Here is a 20,626-nt window from a genome sequence, read left to right as displayed (position 1 = left end):
TATGTAGGACAATAGTCTGAGGACAGCCAATTTGCCACAGAGGCTTTCTGCTTGTTTTGCCCTACACACTCTCACTTGCAGAACTAGGCTAGTCATCCCTCTTACTGAGGGCTATTTACTGCTTTGGGCAAACTATAAATAACAGTGAACTCACTAATGCCCAAAAGCAGTCTCTGAAGAAGATTTACTAGTAGCTTTCACCTAGCTTTTCTCTGCTTGTCCTATTCTCTGGGTGTAGTTTCTGTCTCTTTCTGACAAAGCAGCTGTGACACAAAAATGTCCTTTGTTCTTCCTTAATTTGCCATCTCTGACTAACACTGTTTTCCTATGCCCAGCATTTTCTCATCTCTAACCTCTCCCTCCTATCCATCTCATGGACTTATGCATCTATCTGGGCCTAATTCAATACACTCTAGAAAAACAGAGATAGCAATGGGTCAGCACATAGTTTTAAAGACATAGTAATAGTTTACAACTAGGAATAGGGCTATCTGGTCTTTTATTCCAAGTTAAAGCCATAGATTTCCCAGTTTGTGCCAGAAAGGGAATTTGTTGGAGTTGGAAGAAGCAGTCTTTGTGGGCACTAATTGTGTTATGATGTGACTTTGTCACCTTGTTAGTTTGTCTAGATATTTCACTGAGCTGCTGTGCTGCTTCTCCTTTCCTATATGAGATAACTTAAGGTGCAGCTACATTACTGACTGGTGCAGCACAAAAGAGGAAACACAAGGACTGACTTGGTGTGACCTGCTGTGAATCCAGGACTGTACATTCACACTGTGTCTTTGCTGGCAATGAAGTTCGAACTAGATCCTGATTTTAGATGCAGACCATGCATAAGTGGACCACTGCCAACTGAAAGACTTTGCACTTCTGTGTTGCAAATGAGTTGCTCTAGACAGCACTGTGGGTGCAGTTTCAACTTTTATTTCATCAGGAGAAAAGCCTCTTTGGGTGTACCACTGCTGCATTTAAGAATGTACGCTGAGCTACTTCAAGCAAAGATGTAAGGCAGATTTGCAAAGAATCAGTTGTGCACTAATTGCAATAGTAAATGCATCCTTAATGTTTTAGTGTTTGTTTTTTTTTTTCCTTTGGTCCCCTGGATCCAGGGGATCTCCTTTTATCACATACAGGTTGAGAGGGGGAAAAATGCTCCTCCAGGGTAATAGTTTTTGATTCTTTTTCATGACAGTTATTTCTGGAACAGGAGTGAATGATAAACAATAGGAGGCAAAAAAATTAAAAAATGTATTTGAAAAGTGTTAACAGTATATACAAAGACTGTTTGAGAAAGCACAGCAAAGAGTTTAAGTGGGTTGTCCAGTGGAGCTGCTGAATAAAATTTCAAGATGACTGATAGACTCACCCATCCTTTATTCCTTTTCCGGTTAAGACACTTGAATGTAATAAAGATGAAGATCTGTATAGTGGAACACACATACGGTTTTGCATTATTTTTCAGTTTTTATTGTTGTTGTTTCATAGCTTGAGCTAGAAAATTACCACCTGAGAAACTGTAATCAGAGGCTGACAGAGCAAATTGAAGCCCTTCAGGATACATTGCAAGGTAAATGCGTTCACCTGGCACTGTAGCCTAGTAACCACCATGAGAGCGGAAATTAGCATTCTTGGGTTGTATTCTTAACTTTGTCAGAAATTAGCACTTGTGACAGTGAGTAAGCAGTCAAAGTGCTCTGTTCCTTAGTAGGTCCATTTTTAAGATGGGATCAATATTGCTTGCCTGCCTTAAACCCTTAACTCTTAACAGCAATCAACACAGGCCCCCTGTTTTTCAGTCTGCTTTTGCCAGTAAAGTAGGCCACTGAGCTCCTGAATTAGAAGCACTTGTTGAAATAGATAGCAAAACTCTCCATTCACTTCAGCGGTGGAAGTCCCTGAGGTACTTCACTTTACCTCTGCATACAAATTGTCATCATCCTCACAGAACCTTTGCTGACATGTGAGCTGAGCAACTGAGGGCTGAATGGGCTAAGGCAGCAGCTGTCTGGTCTTGCCTTTAGAAGCTGGGTTCTTCCACGCTGTTGGGTTGGGTTGGAGAAAGCTGCTTACGGTGCTTGTGCTTTTGTGGTTCTTGTTTGGTGAATAGATGGAGAACTTAGGTCTCCAGGGCTTAAAATCAGCACCACATTTTGAAGAAGGAATTTTCTTAACCATTTCCTTCCTGGTTTGTGGGGCTTTTCATGTGTTTTGGTTTATTTTTTTTTGGGGGGGTGTGGGGGTGGTCATGTTTTGTTTGGTTGGTTTTGGGGGGAGTTGTTTTCTTGTTTTTTAAATTAGCTTGGTTTGGTCACAGTAAGATGAGCTAGTTTCCAGAACCTAACTGGTCATGCATGCAGGGGGCATTTCTTTCCTGCAGAAGTCTTTCTGGCATTCCTATCACTCCACAGCAAGGGAATAGGGCAAAATTCCTTCTAAATCCCACCATGTTTCTAGCAAAATACTTTGACTGGCTTTTTCCTCATCCCCTCTGGCTCTGGCTGCTTACAAAAAGAGAATGGCTGGTAAGCTGCGTTAATAATCTGGTATTAAGTGTTCCCTGGATCCCAACTCTCTGGGCAGTAAACAGCCCTGCTCTCTCCTCTTATCCCTTGCTAGTCTCACTGTGCCAGGCTGAATTCAGAAGCCTCTGCAGAGAGACAAATTTCTTCTTGCTTGCCATGCTAATAGTAGCAGCTTCGTCTGCTTAATCTCCTGTCACATCTAGGAAGCTGCAAAAATACCAATAATGTTTAAATTGAATGGCCTCTTTTCAGTTTTACCTCGGGGCAGGGGAAAATGTGTGCCAGGATTGTGTGTGCCAGCATTGTATGTTAGGAATAGCTTTGTTAACATTTAGTTCCTTGTGGCTCAAGTGCCAGGGTCAGGCTCTCATGGTTACCTTTCTCAGCTGTGTTTCCAAGGGCGGGTTTTATCCTCTCTGCAATCAACAGTGGTTTATTTTGCTGTTTGTCCTTCCCTGTTTTACTTTGTGTCTTCAGTTTGTTTCTACTTCCTTGTAAATCCCATTAGTGGTTAATCAATGTCTGTAGAGTCTGACATTCAGGCAGCGTTTTCAGCAATAGCTGTGCAGAGTCACACTTGCCCATATTTATGCAATTTCCAAAGCATCTTATGGCCTGGTTCTTTTCAGTCAGGCAATTTATAAATGCCAAGGTCAATCAAAATCATGAAGTGATGTAACATCCTCTGCCAGTCCAAGTTTTATCTGCACTTTCTTATACCCTAAAGGTGCTATTCAGCAGAACCTGTAGAACTGAGATAGTCTAGTAATTACGGAAAGGAAGAAAGTAGAAGAATTATAAAGTGTAGGTTCTGAATAGACCAAAACCAATGGAGGCAATCTAGGATCTATCTTTTTTTGTCATCTTCTAATATAGCAACTGAAGGCACCGAGAGAAAATAAAGAAAATGAAGTTTTTACAGCAAAAACATGTAACTAACTTATAAAACTTGTTGCCAAAAAGCAGTGCTGGAGTCATAGCACAAAAGGGTAGCAAAAAGCTCTAGGGAAATTATTGAAAAGAGAGTAACCTCACGCTTTAGTGCAGTGGTTAAGAAGGTCTCCATATGTACGCTGGAAGCCTCATCTAGCTCCTGGGAATGGGAGGAACCATACCAGCATATTTGATGGCATAAATCACTGTAGGTCTATTGAAGTCACAAACCACACTAAGCAATGTTCTGGCCACTTAGATGGTTTTTGACCAAGTATGGTGTGGATAGGTGTACTTTCTTCTCATGGCTAATCCTGGATAGGTATGAGTAAAAACTGCTATATTGAGTTAGATTGAAAGCTTGCATAGGCCAGTATCCTTCTCCTGGTTGGCTCTGGATGTTTCATGAAAAAGTGTAGAAAATATTGCAAGTAGAGCTGTCCTTCTCTCTATGTACCCCCCAGCTTCTGCTGTCAATGTTTCAGGAAACTCCTAGGCCTGAACTTCTGTCTAAGCTGCTGTTTGTACCACTGATGAATTACTTGTGCCCAGCCATCTCCCTTCCATTCTTATAGTCCTAACCAGGCCTGGGTGCTATTCAGATACAACTGACATGATCAACTTACACTAGCAAGTGTACTTTTAGACAGTAAAGCATTTAAATGCCCTAACCATGCGTTCTCTATTGTAGATATGACCAGCATTCCTCCCTTTGAGTCTCTTTGGAGCTGTAATTCTCTGAAGCCCAGAGCATCACAGACCTCTCTTGCTGAGAAGATAGACCAGAAATCTGTGCTCCTTACACCTGGTTTCAGACAGATGTGTCAGACAGGACACAGCAAACGTGTCCTCTCTACAGCAAATATAGTTCTTGCCAATGACACCTTTACTGAGGATGGAGAGGATAAATCTCTGCATTCCCAGAGCACACTGAAGCTCGTGTCAGACCCATTAAGCTGGAATCTCTCCACAGAGAAAGATGTATTTACAACTGTAAGTGCTGAACACAGGTTAGGGTGCTCTGATCCCACATCGCTGGGCCCTCCAGCTGAGGCCACAAGAATCCTAGAGGCTTTGACTTACCAGTCATCTTTGGAAGGAAACTATAGCGCTGTGAGAACCTTGCAACAAGTGGCTTTGGACAGCACCCGCTTCTCTGATGATCTGAGTGCCAGGTTCCGCTCCCACCGGCTGGACTCCTCCTCCTCAGGAGAAATAAGGAGCATGCTTGAGGGCCATCTCCAAACTGCAGAGCCACCTCTGGTTGTGTCAACATCAGCTGTTACAGCGCATTCCCTCTGTCCAGCAAGGGAATGCCACCTAGGCAGTAGTATGACCTTTCCAAAAATACGAACTCCCAATACACCAAGAGACAGTATCCAACTAGCCAAGAGGCATTACAGCCAGCCACAGCCAGGGGCTAATTCTTTCCATCGTGTAATGAGCTTAGAGGCCAGTGCCTTCCAGCCCATCGTAAACTCTCCAGTGTGCCATGGACAAGTGAAGGAGACAGGCATTGATGATGAGGATGATGATAGGGTACTGGAGGAAATGGAGACAGAACGTGGCCCAGTGAGGGAAGAAGCTGGAGTGTGTGAGGAAATGAACCACTTATCTGCAGGGCAAAGCGAAGCTGTGAGTTCCGAGGCTGGCATACTTGACCCAGGAGGCAAACCTCCCACACCACCACTGCACAGATTCCCATCATGGGTAAGAAATGCAAGGACAACAGTCTGAGAAGTGTTGCTTATCGTTGAGTCGTGCCTAGTAGTTAGGCTACAACAGCTCTTGGTCTCAAGCAGTTGTTTCTTGTGGACATCCGTCACATTTCTGAACCACCTAGTTTGATAGTTCCAGATCATGGGCATGCTGGTTCCACTGACAGTTGTGGGTTTTTTTGGTTTTGGGTTTTTTTCCCTCTTTATAAGAGGGGCGTGGGGGAGGGGAATCCGTGAAAGAGCATAGTACTTATGATACACAGGAATAAAAATGAAAGTTAAGAGGTGCTGCATTGTGGTTTATCCTTATGGATCATCAAAAGTTAATCTGTAGTTCTGTTGTCATGTGTTTAAGACCAAGTGAGTGAATGGACCAGACCAGGTAGTTTCAGTGTCAAAGTAAGATGTAAATACTAGAACAGATTAGATTACAGCATTCCTATTTCAGAGATTGGCTACTATTCCTTTCTCTGATCTAAATTTCCCATCTAAGATTCTTCTAGTCCTTAAGATAAATTTTTCACAGGTGACATCAGCTCCACACACACCTCCTAAACATCTAACTTGAGTTTGGCAAGTAAATTTAATTAGAGAAGTGCTGAGCTTATCTGCTGCAACTGTATTCAGTTTTAATTACAAACAATGTTATACAATGCTAAATTCTCAAAAAGTGAGGTCTTGGACATCTTGAAATTGTTACTCCAAAGGTATTGGATACTTCAGAGAACCTATGTGAGAGCACTCATCAGTGTCCCTCCTGGGGGGGTTTATAAAATGTTTTATTAATATTTATAAGCATTGCAGTATTGTAGTCAGGAACACCACGTGAAAAATCCATTCTTTTGTCTTCAGTCCAGAGTCAAATTAATGTATCCAAGTATATCAAAAGCTAAAGCACGGATAGAATATTAAATAGCAGCTTAATCAGTAAGAAATGCCTATTATGTGCCCTGAATAAGAAGTGTCTGGGGAAAAAAAAAAGTCTGTAATGTTTCATTAGAGACTAAATTAGCATGTATATACATACAGAAAATACTAATTCTGTAATTTCTTTTTTTGGTGTACTTGACTTTGCAGTCTTAGATACTTTCATGTGTATGTATTATGTGTGTTAACTGATAGTGATTGGTTGTAGGCTTTAAGGAGCAGCAAGAGGATTCCTAGCTTTGATTTTTGTCTGTTTTAGACTGGTTGATGTCTTAGTCATAACATTGCATTTAGCTGCAGGTTCGGGTTCCCTCCTTGGAATTTTTATCAATTTGTGAAGCACTCAGAGATCCTTTGAACTGAAAGCTCCATATGTTGTTATAACTGAGACATAGGCTTATTGAGATCACTCCAGGCATTTCTTTCATTCCATTGTCAGAGAATAGGAATCCTTTTCAGGTGGTGACTCAATAAATTGTCCTGGTTTAGGGGGTTTCTTGGTTCATTTTAATGCATCGTTTAATAAAGTGGAAAGAAACAGCTTTTCCAGGCTGTGATACAATAATTTATTGATAATTACATGTAGATGTTTCAGTCTGTGGATATAATCTATGTAGCATTTATAAGCCAAACCTGTTGTGATTCAGGGAATCACACACAGATGTATATTTCTACTAATGTAATTCACACATCATCTGGTGGAATAGAGCAGTCTTAGAGGCCCCATCCTTCCTGACCAAAGGTGTGATCATGATGTGATTCTGTGACATGAGTGTTTCTGTTTGCAGGAATCATGTTTTTGTCTGACCATTGCTCTTCATGGTATTGTTCCAGGAGAGTCGAATCTATGCTGTGGCCAAGTCTGGCATGAGGTTATCTGAAGTGGCCACGGTGAATGATACTTCCAGCTGCTGTAAGTTCTAGACAAGATCCATCCTTAGAGGGAGTTTACAATGACAGTGTGGGACCTGAGCTTCTGGCTGTTCAGATTTCTTCATTTCTTTACTTGTTTTCAAAGTAACTTTGATTTCGTAGATAGCCACGATAAAGAGAGGAAGGGATGAGGGTACATCTGATCTGTTTGAGCCGCTGCATTCAGTGACATCTTCAGGGTTATCTCCTGCATTATTTTTGCTGGCACTGTTTTGCCTCTGGATGTCTGTGGCCTGCTTTTAGTCTTGCAATTCACCATCACCTTCCCCTGTTACAGCTTTTACCTGTTTGCAGATTGTGCACTGGATTGCCATTGTGCTATGGGGAGCACAGGGTGGGCACATTTAGTCTTACAGGCTAAATGGAGGGAGCACTGTAGATGTCTCCGGGAGTTGCATCCCCTAGCCTTTCTGAGGCCAGACTGTCCGGATGGCAGTTCTCCATTATTTGATGTTCCAAGAGGCTACGTAAGTTTTTTCACACATACGTGTATCTCTCCCTTAAAACCTTCTCCTTTTCACCAGTTTGTATTATTTGCTCTCTTGCTCTCTGAATTTTCCCAGTTTCCAATTTCTCGTGTTCAGCTTCTGGGCCATTTACCTGTCTCATCTACAGAAATGTCACAGTGCCAGTCTACACTACGCTGAAAGGGGTAAGGAGTTACCTCACTTTTCCTATTACGAAAAGCATGGTCCAGGGCTGCTAGTGGTTTGAGAAAGAATGGGATGAAGCTGTGCAGTGAAGGAAAGAAAATTAGAGAATGTTAGGAAGTACTGGACACCAAAAGAATGCAGAAGGAGTAGCAGATGATAAATGTATTTAGGAATACAGAACACAGCAGCAAGTTTTAGTCCAGGAAGCTGCTGTGTACACTATGAGACAGTAGAAGCTAGGGGTGATAGTAGGTGTAGTCTAGAGAATTAAATGAAATGAAATGAGAGAGGGCTCTTGAGATCTTAAGGGAAAGCACGGTGCTTGTGGAATAGCAGAAGGGTGTAACCTGAGGAGACCCAAACAGATCAGACTAGAGAGTCCAGTTTGGAAGTTCTCAGACTAGAATGGGAGGAAATTAGGAGCCCTTGGACAGTAGTGAGCAGGGCAGTGTGAAAATGAAGGGCGTGTATTGATTGTTCTGTCTCCTTACTGGGCAGGGATTGTCCTGGGGAAACTCTTCCCTCACACACTGACCATACAGGTCTGTTTTCCAGAAAGCCGTGCAGATCAGCAACGTGCCTTTCTTAGATGAGTCTTCAGGTTCTGATGATGACTGTGGCTCCCATGCCAGCTTCAGGACTTCTACTGCTGGATCTGAGAACAGGAAAGCTAGTGTGCCAGGCAGCCCTCGAGCAGTGAAGAGAGGTAAAGTGGGAGTATTGCTACTGAGCAGCATGAACTCTGTCCTCATGGGTGAGGCAAGATGTCCTGAAGAGCATCATCAGTGGCAGGCAAATGCTTAGCCTTGGTGATGCTAATAGGGTGTTCTCCCAGAATGTGTGCAGGCATCAACAGCTACTCGGTAGAAACCTGTCCTCTTAGATGGGTTTTTACTGCTGGTAGTTTTTCATCCAGGCACTTGGTAAGCTCTGTTTGTGGGAAGGATTGATCTCCCAAATTCATCGCATATATAGTGAAACCATCCACACTTTTACTGTGACTTGTCCTTGTAAGCAAGCTAGTACGGACATCTTAAAGAAAATGTTTTTTTCTCTGTCACTGGCTGATAATTTTGTGATCAGTAAGCAAATCTTTCCTATCTTTGAGAGGCATCAGGTAGTTTGGGTCCTGGCTAGGTCCTGGCTGCAGTTTAACTGAAGGTTAAACTGGATCTGTGAATGGAATTTTCATTACAATTGGTAGTCAATAAAATAGAATTCTATTTCATCTAGTCTTAACTTCTGTTGTGATGCATTGTCTGTGATGTGTCTGTACATTGCCATGTGGTGGAAGATTCATAGAAAGCAAAGGCTCATTGCTGGTGAATGAGAATGAATTTACTTTGAATGAGAGGGGCTTGATGCTTTATAATGGATGTTTCCAAGCTGAAGACAGCATGTCTGTGCTTTGGATAACAAGTCTGTTGCTTTATATGTATATACGTATACATATATATATGTGTGTATATATATAGTCTCTGTTTATTCAGCACAAATTTATTACACTATACACTGTCAGTATCCAAAACTCACTCTCCCTACTTGTCTTCCTAGGGAAAACAAATGGTCTCAGAAGTTTGGCTAGTGGGATTTGGGTTTCCAAAGTCTGATCTGATTTTCTTCATGAACAAAAAAGCCTTAATGGTGAACTCGGAACTTTCAGAGTGTGCAGTATTCGGTTCATACTTCTGTCTAGCCATGATTCTCATTCTTTATTTTGAACAGGTGTATCTATGTCCTCACTGAGCTCTGAGAGTGACTATGCCATTCCTCCTGATGCCTGCTCCTTGGATGGAGACTATTCAGAGCCAGAACATAAGCTACAGCGAACATCTTCCTATTCCACCGATGGTGGAATCTGCACTGTAGGTCTTGCTACCTCACAGCTGTGCAGGGATGCAAATAGAGCCTTGTTCGTGAAAGAGAAAAAGCATAACTACAATATATTGAGCTATCCCTTGCAAAGTGATGCTCTAACAGATTGGGCTGTTAGTCCAGCTGGTTTGTATCAAAACACACTATCTGATGCTTCAGAAGAATGTGCAATTTCTGTTATGTGGCCAGATAAAAGTGTAAGCATCAAGGGCTGTATTCTTTCCTGATGACCTGAACTGGTTTCCCGTAGTCATATTCTGCTTTAATGATGGCCTTCCATTTCTGTGACAAAACAAGTTTGGAAATTCAAATGAAAGAGGAGAAAGGATAGAATATTTTGGTCTAGAAAAAAAAACCTCAAGCATGGGCAGCATTAAATTCTGTAGTCTTGAATGTAAGTGATCAAACAGACAAGGAACAGGAGTCTAATCATGACTTAGAGCCAGCCTTCACTTTTATTTGGAAAATCACTGTTATTGTAGGAAGACAAGTTTTCAGTGCTTGAAACAATCAATTAAATGATCTTCAGATACACTCTTTACTAAAACAACACAGTGGGGTATTTGCAGCTACACCAATCCTCTAGGACTCTTTCGTGTTGAGTAGAGAGCATTGACCTTGGATGACTGCTACTCCCATCAGGCAGAGTAAAGTGGAAAATGATGGAGATGCAGCAAATGTCTGAGCTTGATTTCAGCATTCTTTCATTTGTATTTTGAGTAATGCAAGATAACATCCTCTACCCTTTGCTCTCTGCCCTCCAGGAACCCATGGAAAAATCTGGTTACTTGCTGAAAATGGGAAGCCAGGTGAAGATGTGGAAGAGACGATGGTTTGTTCTAAGAAACAGACAAATCATGTACTACAAGTCTCCGGTGAGTCACATGTACTCCTGTGTGGAGGCACAGGGAAGGCTGTCTGCAGAAACAGTTCCAGGCTGATACCATTGGCAGAGTGGACCCAGAATGTCCTGTGAAACAGCTTTATGTCTGACCCACAGGTTCAACTGTGGGTCTCTGCTTAGGCAAGGAAGCTTCTTGTAGCAGTTTCCACGAGATGGAAGGTTGGTCAGGACGACAGACTCTTGACACCTACCAGTTAACTTCGTACAGATGATGAAAAGGAGTAGGCATGCCATGGCCCAGCTTTGGTCATGTTTAAGATGAAAATAAAGGAAAAATAAATTACAATATGAGGAGGGTGCAGATACATACTCAATATATGGGTATCTGTGCAAAACTACAGCTTTCAGGGGGAAGAAGGATGGATTCTTTCATTTTCGCCCTCCCACATGGCCATGGAAGTATTAGAAAACCAGGATAAAACTGAAAATAAGCTTTCATGCAGAATGCTGTCTTACACTGATCAATGAAACAATATTGAGAGAATATGTTTGTACAATCAAACCTTTCCAAATAACTTTTATAACTCACATTTCAAATGAAGTTACATTGTTTCAAAAATCCTAGCAGTATGCACTCAAAATTTGAATGTACAATAAAGTACATTTCTTGTTGGCCTTTGTTATTCTACTGCACTTAGCTACGTTACAGAGAACTATATTTAGGGATATTCACCTTCCATGCTTTTTTCTTCTGGTCACAGCAATTTCCTCCAATACCTGCATAAATTACACAGTATTTCTGTGTATATGCACATCTTTGCTTACAAGTCAGGAAAATTGAAAAGATTTATTTTCAACTTTTTATTTTTTCAGCTGTCATATTCTGACAAGACAAAAATACACCCTAGGGCACAATGCATCTTTATTTCTGATACTAGGTTTATCCATCAGAATTCACAAATTATACATACATGATATGTACATACACATATATAAAAATTAATTTCATAAAGATGCAGAATTTAGACTGTTGGTTAGGAGGGACTTCTGAAAGGCCCTAGTCCAACTGACACATTGAAGAGGGACTGTCACCAGCTGTAGATCAAACTACCTGTGACTTGTCTAGCTGAATCTTGAAAACTGCCACAGGTGGAAATTCAGCCACTGTCTTGGTACCTGCTCGGTGTTGTACTGCCTTCGTAGTGACAAAGGGTTTGTTGTTTCGTTGCTTTTTTTCCTGGACTTCATAAGATAGTACTTGTCGTCATTACCTCATATTGTCCCCTGCTACTGAGGAGACTTTTGCTTCATCATTGCAATGGGATCACACTGTCTCATATTCAATTTGGCAAGCTGTCCTTTGCAGCTCATTAATACGGACTCCAACCTGCACATGCATATTAAGCTGTATTTAAGTACTCTAAGACTTATCTGATATTTTTTGAAAAAGTTGTTTGCTTTTCTTTCCTCAGAGTGATGTTATCCGCAAACCACAAGGGCAAATGGAGCTGAATTCCTCATGCCAAATTGTCAGAGGTGAAGGGTCCCAAACATTCCAGGTAAGCATTGCTTTTTCATCCTGCAGATTAACCACACGTTCAGTGGCTGGATGAGAGAGCATGTATTTCAGGCTGAATGGTACTGTATGTACCATTGATACCAATATTAGTTGATATCAACTTCTATCTGGCCCCTGTGTTTCCTGGCACAAACCAGGCAGTTAGTTTAATAAATAATGGGGCAAGAGCTAAATTGTAACCCAAATAGAGCTTTTCGAGATGGAAAGAATTTCTCCTTTATTTTTGTTTTATTTTACACCATACCACTTTCCTTTTTTGCATTTAGGACTGAGAGCTTGAAATCTCTGGGGAAAAGTGATTCTTGTAACAAATAAAACCAGATACTAGCTAGGATCTTCTCTTTCTGAATGATTCCTCTCACAAGATCGCTAGCCTGACTTTAGATGTCTGGAGGATCTGAAGAAGTATCTGAAGTATTGGGTTCCTATTAGAGTTCAACTTCTGACGTATTAGAAGTTAGCCCATCACTGGGTTCAGTTTTAAGTCATTTTTCTAGAGGCAGCATTATAAAGGCAGCATTAAAATTTCTCTCATAGTCTGACTGACAGGCTCGTAGCCTGACCTGTGATCTACCTTCTGCCCCATGGAACTGAAGTTGCTAAGGCTTAATACTATCAAATACATAACATCTTTCCTCTCAGTCACAAGACATTGAAGGCAGAATGCAATATAAAGTGAAGGCAGCAAAAAATAACCATTTATGTAGTTACCTTTAAAATGAAAAATTAGCAGCACTGAGAAACAAGAAAGGATGAGAGAGGAGACAAAGCCACACTATCCAACAGGAACAGCAAGAGAGCTCATGAGAATTTGATTCATCTGAGTTTCAGTTCTTTCACTTGGGCTTTGAGGGCTAGCACCTTATTTCTCACCCTCCCTCCAAAATCCCTCCTGAACCACCAAAAAAAAAAAATATAATAAAATCTGTATGGAACAATGAAACTCAGCAGCCAAAGAAAAGCCACGTAGGTGTGCGTATTTATACTTGCACGCTCCTTTTCCTTCCAGCTCATGACAGAAAAGAGAACCTACTTCCTGACAGCAGACTCTCCCAATATCCTGGAGGAGTGGATTCATGTCCTACAGAGTATCCTCAGAGTGCAAGTGACCAGTCCTGTTGGTGTTCCTCATGGTGATGCTAAACCCATTGTGAAAGGTTGGCTTACCAAGGTAAAATTATGTCTACTATATTCAGTTTAGTTCAGTATTGACAGTGTACCAGCTTCTCAGTTTGTGCAGTAAAAGTCAATAAGAAATCAGTATTTTAATACTCCCTAGAAAAGTGGGGAAAGAAAGAAAGGAAAGTGGTAGTAGATTTCTGTATTTCAGGGAGAGGAACATTTATATAAATGATAAGGAATGGGACAAGCGAGGCTACTGAGAGATACTGACTTTATCAAATAGTCAGTAATATCAAGTATCTAGGTTATGTGCGCTTTTCTCCAACAGAACCCACAGCATGCCCCAGAAAAAAAAAACAAAAAACAAAAAACAAACCAAACAACAGATGATCAGGAAATGCTGTTAAATGTCATGTTTCATTGATCTGGACTTGGTGTTACAGGAGAGTTTCAAAGAAATAGGCTTGTCGGGTTGTAGGTTAGCATTTATTCCCATCATAACAGACTGCATGCACAAAATACAGTGGCTGAAAATTCTTATGCTTTATGCCATTTCCGTACATTCGTTTTGCATAGCAAGTTACTATGAATATTTAAATGTAATTCTGGTCAGCATCTAAAGATGGCTAAAGACAGCATGCATCTGAAGCTCATTCATCTGAAATAGGAAGCAGTTCCCTAGACTACATGTTGACCAGTCACTTCCTGCTGAGATGAAATGATTTGGGTTTATAATCTTAAAAAGGTCATTCTTAATATTGTATTTCAGGATACAGACATGATAGGTTGTGATGAATGGGTAAAATACTTCACAAAATCTTAGATCCGTTTCCATAAGCACTTACGTCCCATCAAATTATTATCTGCTTTTGGAAGTGGTGCCCTGTACGTTTTGAGAGGAGCTCATATTAGCATAGAACAAATAATCTATGCAAGGTTTTAAGGGAAAGTTGAATTGAAAATTGAAATGTTAGAAAATCATTCCAGCAACACTGCTGATGTTAAAAACATGTTAAAAAACATTTCTTTTCTCCTTACAGGTCAAGCATGGTCACTCTAAGCTGGTCTGGTGTGCACTGATTGGAAAAACTTTTTACTACTATCGAAATCATGAAGACAAGGTAATTCCTTTCCCCCAAGGGAAGGACCCTGCCAAGTATAATGGGAAGAAAATAGTACCTTATGGGAAAGGCCATTTCTTCATTTGCATATTCTTCTTCTGACCTGTAGATGCTCTCCCAAGAAAAATAATAGAAATAGTGACATAGTTTGTAAGTACTTCAGTTGATGAAAGAGAAGAGATCCTATAGAAATGCAAGATTATATAATTACATTAGTTAAACACTGAATTATAGTTTATTCCTTACATTTTACAGAACTGCTAACATTTTGACCTGGGTTTTCTTTCCCAGTGTTCCCTGTCCATAGTGGGAGATTAGCTACACTTATCTAACTTTTCTCCTCCTTACAGTGTCCCCTAGGGCATCTGCCTATGCGTGAGTCCAAAGTGGAAGAAGTAGACCGTTCCTGTGACTCTGATGAAGATTATGAAGCCACTGGTGGAGGACTTCTCTCATCCCACTGTACGTTGGTGATTCACCCACAGGACCAGAGTCCCACATACTTACTCATTCGCACCAAACAGGAGAAGGTATAAAAGGCAGTCTGTTTGGAGAGAGAGAGAGAAACCTTTTGGTATCAGTGAGCAAATGGGGTGTACAGACTGAACCTGTTTATACAATACAAGAATTGACCCGTGCTGTTTTCATCTTTATGCCTAGAATACCTGGCTGTACCATCTGACTGTAGCAGCTGGTAGCAGTAATGCCACAGTGGGCACATCATATGAACAACTCATTGGAAAACTACTGGACGCAGAGGGAGACCCTAGTAAGTAGAAACCACAAGCTCTTTTCCATGGTAGCAAAGCGTATGGAGGGGTAACTTCAATTCTCAGTTTTAATCCAGCCAAAGGTGAAAGAAGGCGATTCTCAGTAGAACAGCATATGATCTAGTGTCCTTCTCCCCTAGTTCCACAGTAATGTCTCCAGAGAGGATACAGACATTGTAGTGAAACTAGACAAGTCCGTCACGTTGTCACACAATGTATCAAAGCATCTGAAATGTCTGTAACTTTAATTCAAATTAAAATGAAGAACTGGAGCTTTAATATTTCCTGTTATTGTCGGTCCTGATTTTCCATTCCTTGGGAATCTTGACCATACAAGCATATGCTCTCTTCTCTAAATACACTCGTGCACACTGGCCTTCACATCTGTTCCTCTGTCTGCACATGTAAGCCCTCACACCTACATCCATGCTCATCTGTTCCTCCTCATCTTTGATACTTGCTCATTCATGTATGTTTATGCACCATGTCCTCAAATGTGTATTAACATATGCATTTGTACTTCATACTCTTTTCCTGCACGCTCACATTCCTAGACTTATATGTGAACCTTGCTTACTGTTGAATAGTGACTTGCACTAACGAAGATCCCCACTACAGGCAGCTGCCCTGGCAGAGTTTGTGTCTCTTGCTCAAACGCAGAGCTAAGCAGTTTCTCACCAGAGTCCAGCTGATGCGAAGCTCTGACACAGCAGGATTGAAAATGGCAATACTTCTGATGGCTAATGCTGCTGGTGACTCCCTGTTCATGGCAGGCGTTGCTGAAATCAGCAAAGTGGCCCCAAAGATAAATGTGGCCTATCTCAGTGCTACTTTCTTGGGTGCTTTGCCATTTTATCAGGGCTCCTTTTCAATGTGGACACTGTTACCTGTCTGCTGTTTCTGACCCAGCATTTTTTGCCCATCTGCTACCTCAGATTCTCCTCTGTGGAAACATCCTATGTTGTGCTACAGTAAAGATGGGTTGCAGACATCCCTCACCACTCTGCCTTCAGAGGCTCTACAGACTGAAGCTCTGAAACTTTTTAAGGTATTTAAAGGGACATTGATGGGTTTCAATTATTTTGCTCTGTTGTTGGGACAACATTATTTGCTCCTGTTGCTTGTCACAACATTTACTGCCACAATTGGTTGCTTTAGACTAGCCTGCTGGGTCATTTAGTTATAATAGGACCGTTAGATATTAGGTTTCATTGATCCTCTGGAGGTTTAACTTGTAGGGAACCTAGGTTTAGGAGCAATATCCCCCACAGGCTTTACACTTCAAAGTTAGCCATATCTTTCCCCTTTCCTCTCTAATAGTTGGATTGAAGGAAACAGAAATAATTTACTAGCAAACTCAATTGTGTCAGTAAGACCAGTGGTGAAGCCATTGGAGATTTGGTTTTTGCATTCTTCAAGTGTAAGATCAGCAGTAAGTCCGGACAGTTTTAGCAAGGTAAAGCACAGGCATGGAAGACAGGAAGCACACTTTCCCCTCAATTCTGTTGCTGACTTGTGAGCTCCTCAGGCTGGGGGAGGTTGAATGAATCTTCTAGTTGCCACAGCTAATGAGAGAAGGACAGGAATAAAGTACTTATTCTCTTCCCTCCTCTCAAGGGTATGTAGAAGATTTAATTGTAACCCATCTGGGGAACCTGGTCTGGAAAGTACCAGAGAAGAATGGCTGTATTCCATTGACTAATTTCCACCCTTTTACAGTCCTGTCAGCTGTTCATCAATGTCCCTGTGGAGGCACCCTCTATTGATTACCATGTGTCACTCGCCCAGACAGCACTGCAGGTCTGCTTGACACATACTGAGCTGCAGAATGAAATTTACTGTCAGCTTGTTAAACAGACCAGCTGCCGACAACCCCAGAACCACTCAGTCATTCAGGTCAGTTCCCCTTTTGTCACTTCCACTCTGCAAATGCTTTTTATTTAATTCCATAGTTTTAATAATCAGCAGTGAGACTGGTTCTCATAACAGTGTGCTAATACTAAAGGTGTGTTGGAGGAAAGAGAATCTTGGCACTGATGTGCGAAGAAAAACATTGCAAATGTAACCTACTTGCAAAATAAATTTTAGTTTGAATTTAACCATTTACCAGCCGCAAATGATCTATTCAGACCATATTCAAAATCAAAATTCATATCTCGTGTTGGCTAGCTATAATTGTCACATGGTATTAATTTTTACTTCCATTTTAGTTAATCAACAGCATGCAAATCATTAATACTACTATTAAGCATTAAATGTGATTTTTGCACTATAATTATTGGGTAAATCAGTAAGTTACAGCATGAACGTACATACTTGGTTATAATATTCCCAGCTCAAATGAGAAAATTAAATATGGCTGAAAATAATGGGTCCAGTTTGAATCAAAATTCACCAGTGTATTCTTTGCTATGATCTGCAGTTACAAATAGGGGAAAAAAAAAAAAAAAAGAGCAGTCTGTCCTCTGACCATCACTTCCCTTTGAAGCATTTTGAACCACATGTCTAAAATGGTCACTCCCAAAAGCACTAGACACTATCCAACGTTTTGGTTGCAGTATTCTGTGAAAGACAACAGGCAAGAAGTACAGGAGAATGATGTCCAGTTTTATGTTCACAGTGTTGGCAGCTCCTGGCTTTGTGTGCTCCTCTGTTCCTACCTCAACATCACTTCCTCTGGTACATCAAACAGCACTTGCAGCGACATGCAGACCCCAGGTAAAGACCGTAAGAGCATTTTCTTCTGCTAAGCTGATTGCCTTTTGCATTCACTGTGGATAAAGATAGAAGCAATTTTGTAACACACATCTGCAAAAATCAGTTGAGGGAGGGAAAAGAAGTTTCCAAATGGTATCGCACTGTCCCCTTTCAGTCATTCACATTAATTTGTCACTTATAATAAGCTAGTTCACAAAACTGAGTGACCTATACTAGCAAAAGAACTTTCTGCAGATATAGCTAGAGCTACATAGGGAGGTTTTTTTGCTGATGCAGATACTTTCTTTTATTAACAGAAAGACCAAAGTAATTCTTTAGAATGAATGATTAGAATTTTAGGTAATTACACTCTGCTGCCAGATTAGTAGGCATACTGACAGAAGTGAGGCAGATAACATTATAAGAAGTAGGAAAAATTAACAAACCTGAAATACATGCTAGTACTGTTTTCTGTTACCTCTTTGGCATCTAACACTTTCCTTATAAGAAAATAGTGCAAGATCTACTGTAAGGCAGAAGTTGTTCCCCCGTGTTCATGCTGTGCTCTTTGTTTGTTTCCATGGTGATCTGGTTTTCAGCAAGTCTCCTTGTGCCCTTGGCTGGGAGGTCACAGCCAGAGATGTCTAATTGTCTGTTGCAACAATATACTGTTGGTAAGACATAGGTAAAAGAGTGGTTTCATTTCAAACAAATATTCCTATTCAAATATCAGTCTTCCTAGGAACTGAGTTAGAAGTCTGATATTGCAAAGGAAATCTCTGTACTCCTCCTATCAAGTATTTTCTATTTTCTTATATGCTGCCTCACATTTGCTATGTCTTCTCAGAAGCAAAAACACAAATGTCAGGCACTCCTTGATGTTCAGGCTCTCCATTGGCTAAGGCAACATGTTAGGGATCTTTTGGCTAGTACTAGAAACCAGCTCTTAAAACTTGTCCATTACCAGCTCTTCAAATGCACCCATTCTCCCAAACTCAGCAGTGAAGCTGTTCTACTGTTAGGGACTATTAACTTTCATAAGGATGAGCTGGGCTCTGTGAAATTGATTTACTGCATCAGTTTCAAGCATTACTATGCTGATGGTCTGCCAGGTTCTTGGCCTCAAAGTACCTTTATAACAAATTAAGTAGAAGCAAAGAGGAAATGTATGTATACAGTCCAGCTATGAAACAATTATTAGGGCTAGGAAAAAAAACTCCACACCAAAACATACAGAAATAACAGCAAACTGTGCTTATATTCATCAGTTTAGATTAGATTTAGAGCAGTTGCTAAACAGGACTTATGTCCTTCTGTCTAGCTTTAGGAATACTTGTGTCTCTTTAGATGGAGCAGGTATGGCTGTTTCTTGACCAGTTAAATAGATAGGCTTCCCCTGCTTCATACAGCAAACAATACACTAGAGTGTTTGCACTGCATAATGCCTGTGGTCTAGATTTACACTAGATCTTCATTCTAGCTATTGTTTGCCATGAAAGGTGACCTTAGAGTATATATCCGATCTCTAAGAGAGGAAGAACAGTGGGGTACAGTTCTAGGTTAGAAGACACAAGGCACAGGAGCATTTGGAAGCCAGACACAACAGCTTCTCATCAAAGCAAGATTCTCAATTTGAAAATTGTTTAAATGCATTACTGCGGAGGTGAGCAATATATAAAATATATAAGAAGCCAGAGCTCCTGACTTCCATATTGCTTGGAGGGATTTAACTAGAGATTTAATCATGTACTGAGCTTCTGAAGGCATCTTGAATGAAATTAATTTCCCCTGCAAAGTGATAGCACAGTTATAAATTCATATAAATCCTTCAATTTCAGAACTTATTCGGTATACACATTCTAAACATTATTGCAAAAGGTGTAAGTGCCTGGCTTTAGAGACACTTATATCCTTTTGGTGCTGTTCAATGGAGCCCTCTTGTCAGTAGACAGTAAACTGATCCTATCAACAACTATCCCTATACTGTATTGAACTATCAACAATCCTGAGCCTGCTTTGAATCTCTGAGTCTCTTGATTGGCAGATAGGATTAATACATATAAACTTAGAATTTTTATAACTGTGTAAGTTGTAAACATAATCTATATAATCCCGTGAGACTAATGCATTACAACTTATTGTTAACACTTACCAGGACTTGACATAATAGTAACTAAATTCTGCTGGTATGAGGACGAGTTGGAGGGTAAACTGGTCTTGGTTTAATGGATACTAAGATAGCAACAGGGTATAGAAGAGGGTATTCCTATGCTATGTCCAGTCCATCTAAGAGCAGGGAATGCTCTTGCACTTCCTGGAGATTCCACTGTCTACCTTAATTTTACAGATCCTTGGAGCTGGGTTTGTATTGTAGCTTTTTGCTTGAGCTGTTGTGATGCTCAAGCTACTCAAGCTACATGCTGTTTGCTTGAGTGTGTTGAGATGAATGAGAATATCTGCATAGAGATGTATCTTTGCTTGAGCAAAAGCCTGAGGGGGGACGATGCTTTGTCATGGCATGAGAAATGGAAGAGGACATGGCATTTAAGGCATGTTTGTAGCTTATCTCCACATCTTCACCTAGGAGTGAAATAGGCAAGTATGCCATCTACTGCCAGAGATCAGTAGACCGCACTCTGCAGACTGGTGAGCGGGAAGCCAAGCCCTCCCGGATGGAGATTGTGTCCATCCTGCTGAGAAATCCCTACCACCACTCACTCCCCTTCAGCATCCCAGTGCACTTCATGAACGGAACCTACCAGGTGAGCCATCACAGCTGCCTTTCTTCTGGGCACTAGAGGACTGCACCATAACCTGCCTCCTTCATGTGGATGGCACCATGGTGTTTGTACGTATCAGGTATTGGGAGATAGGTGCTATTTCTCCTTCTTGCCATTTTAGTGTTTTTCCTGAGAAAATGAAGGGAATC

General features: G+C 40.9%; 1 protein-coding gene across 3 annotated transcripts in view; it reads left to right on the top strand.

Annotated features, from left to right (window-relative positions):
* The window catches only part of PLEKHH1 (pleckstrin homology, MyTH4 and FERM domain containing H1), a 55,398-nt gene that overhangs the window by 22,102 nt on the left and 12,670 nt on the right, over nucleotides 1-20,626 (top strand). For all 3 annotated transcript variants that reach the window (XM_030481937.1, XM_030481939.1, XM_030481938.1), the window contains exons 6-21: nucleotides 1,489-1,570; nucleotides 4,150-5,168; nucleotides 6,938-7,016; nucleotides 7,600-7,688; nucleotides 8,245-8,395; nucleotides 9,415-9,554; nucleotides 10,329-10,439; nucleotides 11,881-11,967; nucleotides 12,997-13,158; nucleotides 14,150-14,230; nucleotides 14,581-14,760; nucleotides 14,891-14,999; nucleotides 15,936-16,048; nucleotides 16,720-16,896; nucleotides 17,621-17,718; nucleotides 20,282-20,459. In XM_030481937.1, the coding sequence (XP_030337797.1) occupies nucleotides 1,489-1,570; nucleotides 4,150-5,168; nucleotides 6,938-7,016; nucleotides 7,600-7,688; nucleotides 8,245-8,395; nucleotides 9,415-9,554; nucleotides 10,329-10,439; nucleotides 11,881-11,967; nucleotides 12,997-13,158; nucleotides 14,150-14,230; nucleotides 14,581-14,760; nucleotides 14,891-14,999; nucleotides 15,936-16,048; nucleotides 16,720-16,896; nucleotides 17,621-17,718; nucleotides 20,282-20,459 (2,856 nt within the window). The remainder of the gene's footprint in view (nucleotides 1-1,488; nucleotides 1,571-4,149; nucleotides 5,169-6,937; nucleotides 7,017-7,599; nucleotides 7,689-8,244; nucleotides 8,396-9,414; nucleotides 9,555-10,328; nucleotides 10,440-11,880; nucleotides 11,968-12,996; nucleotides 13,159-14,149; nucleotides 14,231-14,580; nucleotides 14,761-14,890; nucleotides 15,000-15,935; nucleotides 16,049-16,719; nucleotides 16,897-17,620; nucleotides 17,719-20,281; nucleotides 20,460-20,626) is intronic.

The sequence above is a fragment of the Strigops habroptila genome, chromosome 4 (genome assembly GCF_004027225.2).
Source record: "Strigops habroptila isolate Jane chromosome 4, bStrHab1.2.pri, whole genome shotgun sequence".
Classification (NCBI taxonomy): domain Eukaryota; kingdom Metazoa; phylum Chordata; class Aves; order Psittaciformes; family Psittacidae; genus Strigops; species Strigops habroptila.
Note: the sequence above shows the minus strand (reverse complement) of the source record. Positions and strands in the feature narration are given on the sequence as shown.